Consider the following 11,673-nt stretch of genomic DNA (forward strand, 5'->3'; position numbering starts at 1 on the left):
GAGAACCCTCAGTTGATGTACAGAAAAACAATTAAACTATGGATATTCTTAGTGATGCTCAATTGATGAAGAGTGTGGTGAAGGTTGGACTCATTTATCCAAATATGGTGAAAGAATTTGTTAATATTACTATTTGGTTTAATAAAATTGAGAGTATACATTATAGAAAGGTCCATGCTATAAGACATTGTTTTTCTTTCTCTCCTACAATCATAAATGAGTATCTTAGTTGTGGAAGACTGATAACTATTGACCTTTTTCCTCCTTTAAATATCATAGCTCTGGAAATTATTGACAATGTTCTTGAGCACTGACCTTCAAAAGGTCTTTTCTCAACTGCCAATTTGAGTGTGAAGTGTGTCATTGATCCGCTATCGCACACGGGTCAAAAACGAGTTTTAATAAACATAGTAAACGGAAGAAACATTCGATTCATATCACATGGACTCTTGAGTATTTTAACCAATCAGCTGAAACAAGGGGAGTTTGATTTTTGATTAAGAGTATGATTAACAGAGTTTGATTTCGAATAAAATTAATAAGCTAATCTATTATTTCAATTTCTAACTTATCATCGATTATTATAATTCCAAAATGCTAAGCGGATTATATTCCCATTTCGATTACAACATCAATCAAACAAGCACAATTCATACTATATAATTTATGGCCCAATTTTCCGAATTAAGCAAACAATTAAAGATTGCGCGAATTAACTAAAAATTTACGCTAAACGCGATTATAATTAAGGAACAGATATTAATCGAAATAAATCAACATATTATATATAGCTTGAATTAAGCATGCAAGATATAAATAACAAGATTGAAAAGGAATTGAAACTGGATTGGAAATTATAAAAACCTCAAAGTTTTGGTGGAAACACGAACAGTAGATCAACCTTAGATGATTAGTTCTCCATAGAATTCAAAGTTGTCTTTTCTTATTTCGAGAAAACTGAATTGTAGACCTAAAGCTGCAAATTTTGTTTAAATAATACAAGGGAAATCGGACCCTAATAGCAACTGATCTGAATAACATAAAAATCGGCCAAAACTAATTAATTTATAAAGTCTGGCATGAAAATACAGTATTTTGACTCTTCTTCACTCCAAATTAGTTTCTAAATTCAACACAAAACTTGTATCTTATCCTCTCAAATTTCCAACTCATATTAGAACGCGTCAAACGGCATCTTGTAGCTCAAACTATGACATGCATAGCGAGAAGGTGTCAAATTACCATTTATTTAGAAAATAAGTAACATAATTAAAATAATAGCATAAATAAACTAAACTTACGAAACACAGTAAAAACAGTAAAAATAACATAAGATACTCGAGAATTATCGTGGCATAATAGTGAAATAATGTGCATCAAAATGCACTGATCAAATTTCCCAACACTTAAACTTTTGCACTTCGAGCAAAACTCTAAAGTCAAAATTCAAAACAGAGTAAAAGCAAAAGAAACAAGAACAAAACAGAGCAAGCAAATTCAAAGACTTTAGGGATCACAAAGAGGTAAGTAAAATTCTCATTCTAAGTTTCAAGTAATATGGTGTTAGTGAGTAATTTTTCATGACAATAAAGCAAATAAGAAGACAATTTACCAAAGAGTACATCATAAGCAGCAAGATCCCCACAGGATAAAATTCTCTCAACTCTCAAGTGTTTCTCCTTCATTCATCTGATATTTTCTTTGACCTAATAATCTCGTTAAAGAGTTTGGCAAGTCACTCATACCTCTATCTCTAAGAACTTTCCACACTTCAATATGTATGGTATCTGACCCAACCACCTTATTGTTGCTCATCTTTTTCAACGCTTTTTTTACCTCTTGTTTTTTAATCCTAAGGTAGTAATAAAAGTTTCTCTCCTCTTCTCTAATGTTGAGTTTGCTGGAGTCCGGTGAGATATATTCTTCATTAAATGAATTGTAGAAATACGTCTTCCACTTATTCTTTATATCTTTTCCTAAACCAAGACTTTGTCATCTTCATATTTAACAATCTTCACTTGATCAAAATCTCTTATATTTCTTTCTCTTCCCTTAGCAAGCCTATATATAGATTTTTCTCCCTCCTTGGTTCCTAAAGATTGGTATAATCCGTCAAAAGTTCAGGTTCTTGCTTCACTCGCCGCCTTCTTGGTCTCGTTCTTAACTTTCTTATACTTTTCCCAAGTATCGACATTTTTACACTTAAATTATTCATTAAAATAATTCTTTTTGGCTCTAACTTTGCTTTGAACACTTGCATTCAACCACAACGATTCTTTACCCCTAGATCAAAAACCTCTTGATTCTCGCAAGTATATTTACCTATTTTTCTAATCTCTTTGACCATCTTGTTCCACATATCATTTGGACTTCCTTATGGTTGTTCAAACCCTCCCTCCAAGATCTTATGTTGAAAACTTCCTTGTTTTCACCCTTGCCACCACTTGATATGTGGCGCTCCCATGTGACTTCTTCTCTTAACTCTCCTCTTGATTCTTATATCTATAACTATCTCCGAGAACAACTTTGCAGTCCAAGCAAATCTTCCCTATCAGACTTCCAAATAAGAAAGAAATTTATCTGAGAACATGTCACCCCACTCTTATATGTGACAAAATGTTCATCCCTTTTTCTAAATCATGTATTAGCTATAGTAATATCAAAGGCCGATGAAAACTTCAAGATGGATTTATTCTCCTCCGCATTTACGTCCTCGAGGTCATACCCCTCATGCACGCCTTCAAAACCTCTTCCTACGCTCCCTGCATGTCCATTTATATCTCCCCCTAGAAAGAGCTTTTATCCTTGGGGTACATCCTGAAGCAATCCTTCTAAATCCTCCCAAAATTTTATCTTAAGGTGTTCTTCCAACCCAATTTGAGATGCGTAAGCACTAATAACATTAAAGATTTCTTGTTTCGCTACCAACTTCAAGGCTATGATTCGATCTCCTACTCTTTTCATATCCATAATATCCTTCTTCTGCTTTTTGTCCATAATAATCCCCAGTCTATTTCTTATCTAATTTTTCCAGTGTACCAAAGCTTAAATCTTGTTCCCTCATTTTTTCAGTTGTTCACTTAGTTTCTTGTAGGCATATGAAATGGTCTTCATCCTAACCATAATTACCACTATTTCCATAGATTTTCCAATAAATATACATATATTTCATGATCCAAAACGAATCTTACTCTCATGAACTAACTTCTTTACTCACACCCGTTTATGAAAGTGTCATAGCCCTCGCTTAATTTCCCTGTATCCATACAACGATGTACCGGTTCTTCCTCTTTTGTATTCGAGTCATACAGCGTGTTGCTTACAGACTACGGCCTAACATTCACATTATTTCATAATTGATTTATGTCATAAAGATTCGATAAAATTTTACATTGACAATTGACTACCTAATATAACTCTCTCTTTATCTAGGCTTGGGACCGACTATGCATAATGCATAGTAAAGCTAGACAAAATTTCTATTAAAATATATGCTCAGAAAATCCAACAACTACATATGCATCAATATAGTGTTTGATGTAAATCCAACCACTATTGACGTGTCAATATATTATGCAGAATATCCAAATTCAATTAGTTGTTTCACATGACAAATTAGTTTAATTCATCGATGCTACCAGACATTTATGACACCACTTTCTTATCTTTTCAACCAATATCACAACTTCCTCTTCTCTCACTTAACTAAAAGATTGAACCTTTTTGCCACTTAGAAGATGCAACACACAAATAATCCTTATTTGTCTCCAACAATGGCCATAAGGAGCTGATGCTATATCTTTTGAACCATGCCAAAAGATATCAAACATCTTTCTGTGGCCTATTGGGGGAAAAAAACAAGGTCATGTGTTTTGAGTTTCAAATGCAGCTTTAGTATTTGAGACAACAAATATTGGAACATTTCCAATTTGAAGTAACATTAAGTGGCCATAGATATAAGAGTCTCCTTGCCAGAGTATAAGAGTGAAATCAGATTATGCAAGTGTTTGCATGAACAGATATAGTCGAGAAAGAAATAAAAATAATTTACGCACTAATGATACAAAAATACAGGGAATCATTAAGTTGTTTTCCAACCCACAAAATAAAACAAAATATGAAGGTAGTTTTATTTGTTGTTGATCAGTGTCTAAGAACCGTTAGCTGGAGGTGTAGAAGACTTCCCCCCCTCAATGTCGATCTCTTTTACACTATCACTTAGTGAACATGATTCACATTTCTTCTCATCCTTGTCAGGTTCAGTATTATCATCCTCGTCACTTTCATCTTCAACATGAGAACTCTTGTTTCGATGCTCTTTCACTTTAATAAATTCATCATAATGGGCCTTTCTTAGCTTTCTAAAACTTCTGCTCCTATCTGTTTCAGAACCTTAACAACGTTACAAACCAAGGAAAGTTCAGGTAAGATAAGCAGGAGAACAAGTACTTAATGAAACAGCTAATAAACTCAATCCTGAAATTGTAATACACAATATCTAGTAAAAAGTGAGTTTTGTAATATAGGTATCCGGTAAAACGTTATAATCGTGCATTTATCAATAATAACAATGTGTTTTGTAACATAAGTAATCTGGTAAAAAAATTATTGGGTGGTGTAATAATAATACTCAGTATTACACTAGTGCATATATATGTGTGTCTCTTGCTAAGTGTTGTAGAATCCATGATTCCATAACTACCTATGCCGAAATGCCACATTACATGTCAGATCAAAACTAAATAGCCTGACTCATGCTAGTTAAAATTGTGATGTGAATCGTGAAATCGCACGATTGTACAATTGTACTTGCCCTCAGTAATTAAGAGTACACATAGAATTGGGTTTTTGTGGAATCAAGGAGAACCACACATGTTAATCGTGAAAGGTGTGATCTACAATTTTCGAGTCATTTCTGCAATTCTGATTCTGGTGGTGCAACAGCAGAAGAAAGCGGGGCGCTCGCACTAGGGTTGGGGGAAGAAGACGATCAAATGCATGGGGTCAGCAGAAAACTCGTCTCAGTGGTCAGGTTAAGAGTCGACCTGTTACCAGTCCGTAAGCTCATTTTAAAAATACGGTTTTTCCTTGAATATAGGCATTTATACTGAAAATATGCATATTAAGTGCGCAATTACTCCATTTCATAAACAAATAAAAACTGCACAGTAACTCCTACATTGTTAAAAAAATATCCTGCTATTATCATAAAATATTGAGGCAGTACAAATCTTTCACGCCACTCCTTCTCCTATTTAATTATATAGGTATTTCAAGTGTGATTTTAGGTTTTCTTTGTCTTATTCAATGCTATTTTATATTCATATAGATTAATTTATATTCATATTGTATTTGAGATTTATAAATTTTGTATAATCTTATGATCAGTAAAATCAGAAAGGATTGACATTACTAAGCCTATAATGTCACCATATTATAATCCTTACCTATTAAATAAGGTAACATTATAGACATATTATTCAGATATTTCAATTACTTGGATCACAGCACAAGTCAATAAAACCAAAATTCTCATGAAGGGGAGGCAGAAACAGTCGTTGAGAGTAATGGTCATAGCAAAATATTAAACAAAAATGATCTTTGTTCAAATAATAGTATCATACCATCATCATCTTGTTCCATTGCTTCTAGCTCATCCTCAGATGATGTCCAACCAAATGATTGTCCGGGGCCTCTTTTACTACTAGAGCCTGCATCAGTCAGAGCAGTCCATATTGCTTCAACTTGTGTTGTGCGATTTTCATCATCAATACGTGCATCAAAACTTCCTCGTACAGGGGATAGAGAACCTATAAATGTAGGGTGTCAGAATAATTTTTTGTACATACAATGTCTGAAAACTACAGCAAACGTTCAAACGTGTTCTCACATTTATAATTCAAACATTTTGAGAACTAACTAAATTCTAGAGTTTATCAAAGAAACGAAATTTTGAAAATTAGTAGATCCCAGCACAGGAATAAAAGGACTTTTATAGTTATTTATAATCAAAACTAAAAAGTAAAATACCTATTTCCTATTTAAGTATTACCAGACTATTAGTGGGTATATACACATAACCATACTCGTGCATGCATATAAAGTAATGGAAACATGACGTTTACGATATCTTCTTTACATACAATCGTCATCAACCATAGGATGATATGGAGTCTTAGGTTCAGTGATTTTCTGCCTCACAGGCTTATTTGCCTCAATATCTCCAATGTTAGCTTCATCCCACCTTACACGTCCCCTACAATGTGATAGTAAATGTGAGATTCATATTAATAAAAACAATTGATGAGATAAAGGCAGATAAAATAAAAGGGCCACCTAATGCTTCTAAAATACATAATCTGTCAGGAACCCAACAATCGAATTTAAAAGAATAAACAAATTTATTGAAGGTTGAGAAAGGATAGAAGAGAATAGGAGAGAAATATTTCCTCCAAGGTTTCCCCTTCACAATAGTCACTACTCTATACACAAATATTTACAATACTTAATAATCCCATCTCTAACATTGCATTCCCCTATTTATACAAATACTTCTCTAACTAAACAAATAACTAACTAACACATCTCAAATCCTAACAAACTTCCCATTTATTCTATATCCTAATTAACTCCTTATCTCAAATCCTAACAAACTTCTCCTTGCCCTATATCCTAACATATTCAAATATGCATAATTAATGAAAACATGAAGTTTAAGCTATCCATTTTTACATACTGTCAGCGTCATTTATAGAACGATATGGAGTATGGAGTCTCATGCTCAACAAATCCCTGCATCACAAGTTTGGTTGCCTAAATTTCCCAGATTTCTCAAACAGAAATCAGATGTGTCTTTCGTTGGAAGCATTTACAGCTATGACCTATTTTGTAGCTTATACGATAGTGATATGCCCTATCTTCCATTGCATTTCCTTCCCTTCAGAAACTCTATATTAGTTCAAGCTTTTTGTACCAATTTCTATTCTCAGATATTAAAACCAAATATAACCTCCAACTAATAGCCTAGGCCTTTGGTAGAGTTAGTCCTTGACATAGTAATGTGGCCTCTTTAATCAAGTGGTCGAGAATATTTTTCTCATTACTCCTTTCTTTATAATAATGAAGTTAAATTCAGGACAAAGTGACATAGGGCAGATCTTAGACTTTCACTTACTTCCTAAATAATTTGAATCCACTTACACTTCCAAGTATTTTGAATGAAGATTTAAACTTGAAATGTCCTGAACTCTTGTCTAAACCTCTCTGTTAATACGTTATCCAGTTTCTACAAAGAACCAATTTCCCTATTATGAATCCAATACGAGAACCAAGAGTTCTCAAAGTAGTTGTGCTTAAACAGTTAAACTCAAAAAAATCATGAAACATAATGGATTTGTCGCAAGAACAAAAAAAGGCATCCAGCATCAGGTTGAAGTGTTTATGCATGACTGTGTCAGAGGTTCGAGAACTAACATCCTTATTTCTGTAGTTGGCTATCTTTAAATAAACAGAAAGTAACATTGGGCCATGGGAAAGTTTAACCGCCAAACTCACAGAATGCTGTATTAATTCAATTCAAAAATCCTTTGGAAAAATAAATGAAGGTAAGGTCTAAGTAGAGGTTAGCAATATTAGGAATATTATGGTGTACAAGGTTGGCGATAAAGTTTGAGGTGTTACTTCATCTCTGTTCCTACTAATTTGTTTCTTATGCAAACTCTACATATTCCTTAGTTTCTATCATTACGATACACCGTATATAATGAGCAGGCCATTCAACTCAGTCTACCAATCAGTGTTGTCAATGGCGGAGAGCCAAAATCCCACCATACCGGCCGCTTTGCAGCACCGTTATATCTGATTATGGCGGAAAAAACCCGCAATATCGGCTGATATTTACCATTGCGGCAAGTCCAAAAACCGCTATGTATATCCGCCATAGTGGCCATGGCGCCGTTATTTGATAACACTGCTACCAATTTAAATTAATATAAACAAACAAATAAAAAGAAGGTTTTTGCTTCCATTACTTCATTTTGCTAGACAGATTAGCTCTTCAAACACCAAAAGCATGCAACAAAATCCTCAAGTGGCTTGATCAACCTAGGAAAAACATGAGAAGTTTTTGCAGTAAGTTCCTAAGATTCAAGAACACAAAGAATTCAAGAAGAAAAAAACAAAGGAGAAACAGAGAAAAACTGCAAAAAAATCTCGGCAGAAAATACCATTACACACAAGTTAGAGAATGCAAAAGCAACAAGAAACATATAACAAAATTGAGAGAGCAAAATGAAACAGAAGAATTTAATGAAAGAAGCAAAGGGAAAACACTTGCAAAATACAAATCTAAACAAAAAAGAACATCTTAACTATTTATTCATACTTCCAATGGTTTTTATAGTCTTGCACTCTCACCAATCAAAAGTAAAGGAAACCCAACACATTCTATAAGCATAAAAGAATCTACAGAATCCACAAGAACTAGAAACTCAAGATTATCATCAACCCAAAATATTCCGCCACAACAGATATCGGCAATTCAAAATATCACACTTTAACATATGTTTCTACTTTCGAAGTATTTCCCTTTATCCAAGATCCAGTGTATCCTAAAGCTTTTAACCAAAAACCAATCATTGTAATGACAGTTTGTGGCTGCAAACTAGCAAAGCATTTTTTTTACTGTTGTGGATCGAACCTGGAAGCACCCGTGTGTTGACACGGGTGTCCGAATATCCAAATTAATTGACTCCACCCAAAAAACTAACAGCCGAGTAAGTTAACTGTCAATTACTTGATAAATTCCTAAAGATTTTTCCCTATAAATTAAAACAGACAAACTCAAACCCTAAACCTTGATTGAACCGTGGAGATAGAGGATACAATCCACTCAAAGCAAGATTACATATATCACTAAATTAAACAGAGAAACACAAATACTATCATAAATTGATATAAAGCAAGTTCGTTATGCTAATTACAATTACAAATAACCAGAAGAGCCAATTCAAAACCATGAACATGACAATGAACTTAACAACCAAATTGAACGATCAACAAACTAAAACTCAAACACTTTACGACCTATTAACATCACTAAATATTGACAAAATTCTCAATTGAAAACAAATCTGTAGCAAACAAAACCCTAAAACGCTAATATGAAAACTTTTTACAGAGAAGAGAATAAAAATAAAGCTGAAAACAATGGACTTAGCAAAAAAAAATAACGAAAATGAAAATATAAACAAAGGACAGAGAAAAAGAAAGAGAAGTAAGAAAATGAAAGAGAGATTGTTATACCTTAAAATTGAAATGGAAAATCGATTGTGGTGTTAAGTTGCTGCACAAGTCAAATAGTGCGATGAAAAAAAGCGTTTTATATTAATGGAAAATCTTCTTTGCTCCATAAGGCTCTTGTTTCCAATACTACCCCTCTTATTTATGCTCTTTTCATTTTACAAACAAGTTTTCTTTTTCTATTAAAAATTTAGAAGATATTATTCCTTTTTAAGTTTGGATATAAGCACAGATTGACAAGGAACCGCCAACCGGTCCAGTATGCAAAAACCGAAAAACACAGTTTCAAACGGGTTAGCGGTTTGACGGGCCCAACAGTGCGGTATGTGGCGGATTGTAATAGGCGATTCGGTTTATGGAGAAGTAACCAGCGGTACCCATATCCGCCCGATCCAGCTGAGTATATTTTCCGATACGCAACCGTTTTATCTATATGTATGTTTCAATCCTCATTTCTCCCACATAAGCGATGAAAAAACCCAGCATAACTCCGTCGGTAAAAGAATGTGTCTGCAGTCGCACCTCAACATGAATTTGTTGACCTAAGTAATCTCTATGTATGAGGATGAATCATGGTATGTTTGAGGAAGAACATGTTGCTCTGAAAATTATAGATAAAACACTTGTGGAGTTTTTCATTGTTTATTTGTTTTTATGAAACTTGTCATTGTAAGAACTCCTTCGCAATCTCAGTAACTCATATTTTTTATCTCTAACTCTCATTGTCCTGTATATGAACTATAACTAAAAAAAATCTTGTGTTTTATTGACGTTGTTGTTCTATTTTAATCACTGTAATTGATTATCCACATTCTTTGTTCACATCTTTAGAGCACTAATATGGCTTTCCTTTGTTCACATTTTTATAGCACTAATATGGCTTTCCTTTGTTCACATCTTTACAACATAGATTGTTCTCTTTTCAACATTTCAAAGTAGGATTAATTGATGTTTAGTTTTCATTTCAATCACATTGATCTCTTTCTCATATTATTAAAAAATATGTTCTTCCATTTTATGCAGAATCTTCTCAATTAAAGGATGAAGCTACTCAATGATAGAGAAAGCAAATTCATCACAGAAGTCACGTTTTTATCTTGTCTCCTCCATGTAGCACCTCAAATTTGCACCTATCATTGTGCATATCATTTCATATTAAGTCATAGCATATCATGATACATTGCATAACATTTGCATTGTCCTCAGTTGCCTCAAGAGCCAGCAAGCAAGAATTAGGTCAAACTGATCAGGAGATCAGTCAGCCAAGCAAGCAAAGGAATTTCTCAAGGAGCATAGGCCCTGGAGTTTGTCCAACAAGTTCACATGACTTGGAGGTCTATTTGAAGTGTTCAAGTCAAGGGTTGAAGGCTCAGAGGTCAGCAGTCAATGCACAGCCAGGCAGAAAACCCTAAACAGTCAACAATCAATCAAAGCAGTGGATGGTGGCCATTCTTGTGGAATTTGGGCACCATGGTCAATATTCAAGAGTTCATATGTCTTGAGACATCATTTGAAGTCAAAGTCTCAAGGAACCAGGGTTTGGAATTCATCAGAAGTGCACAGTCAAGTCCAAAACCCTAGAAAGTCAAAGTTGGTCAACTGTGATTGATTCTTTGGATTTGGTGGATGGAAATGGTTTGAAGGAGCTTATTCATGTCCTAATAGGTCTCATATGTCATGGGAATCAACATCATGGAAGAATTTGAAGCAAATCAGAAAATTTCCCAAAATAGCAACTGGGCCTGTAATTTCAACTGCCAAAAATAGAAACTTCTTGATCCTCAACTTGCATCATGATACAAGCTTCAAATGAATTTTTTCCCAACATGAAAGTTGAAGATCTTGTCTTCCCATTTCCAAAAAGTCCAAGAACTCTCAAATCCCATGTGTGGTTGTCAAGATATGATCAAATCATTTTCACCAATTTTTGAACTTCAACAAGCCATATCTCCCAAACCATAAGGCCAAATTTGGTGGGGTTTTTTCCTACAAACCACATTTTTCATCCTCTTTCCAAAAATATAAATTTCATGACTTAAAACCTTGCCAATCAAAATGGCATTTTTGGACCTTTTTCATTTAAATTCAAAGTTTGACCAAACTTTGACTTTTTGCTTCTTTGACTTTTTCTTGACTTGGCCAATTGGGAAATGTTCTAAATCACATTTGTGACTTGTCTCAAGCCTTAAACCATGTTCATTTCACTATCTTACTACCATTTTGGACAAAAATTCAAAGTTGGCAAAATGTTGCAAATGGAAGTACATAAGCAAAACACATACAACATTTTTCTGTACAACCACAAGCAGCAATTGGAATGTCCTTCTGCAGCCTTTCCAGCCCATAATCGTGCAGACAAACATACCCTCCATC

General features: G+C 34.1%; 1 protein-coding gene across 2 annotated transcripts; it reads right to left on the reverse strand.

The window, feature by feature from the left end:
- Positions 1-3,911: 3,911 nt before the first annotated feature.
- Positions 3,912-9,461, reverse strand: LOC127129441 (protein phosphatase inhibitor 2). Of its 2 annotated transcripts, none has more exons than XM_051058625.1 (5): positions 9,304-9,461; positions 8,031-8,103; positions 6,144-6,256; positions 5,625-5,810; positions 3,912-4,392 (listed from the first exon to the last, which is right to left on the reverse strand). In XM_051058625.1, the coding sequence occupies exons 2-5, from the start codon at positions 8,033-8,035 to the stop codon at positions 4,151-4,153; spliced, it is 546 nt and encodes a 181-aa protein (XP_050914582.1). In that variant the 5' UTR covers positions 8,036-8,103; positions 9,304-9,461; the 3' UTR covers positions 3,912-4,150. The 2 variants fall into 2 exon arrangements, with proteins under 2 accessions (XP_050914582.1, XP_050914589.1); XM_051058632.1 differs by having other exon boundaries at positions 3,912-4,380; positions 9,304-9,460.
- Positions 9,462-11,673: the final 2,212 nt, after the last annotated feature.

Source organism: Lathyrus oleraceus, chromosome 1 (genome assembly GCF_024323335.1).
Source record: "Lathyrus oleraceus cultivar Zhongwan6 chromosome 1, CAAS_Psat_ZW6_1.0, whole genome shotgun sequence".
Taxonomy (NCBI): Eukaryota; Viridiplantae; Streptophyta; class Magnoliopsida; order Fabales; family Fabaceae; genus Lathyrus; species Lathyrus oleraceus.

Coding starts and splice junctions, on each gene's coding strand:
- LOC127129441 (XM_051058625.1), bottom strand. Junction 5,811..6,143: donor TCCTATGGTTGATGACGATT/GTATGTAAAGAA, acceptor CTACATTTATAG/GTTCTCTATCCCCTGTACGA. Junction 4,393..5,624: donor AATGGAACAAGATGATGATG/GTATGATACTAT, acceptor AACGTTGTTAAG/GTTCTGAAACAGATAGGAGC.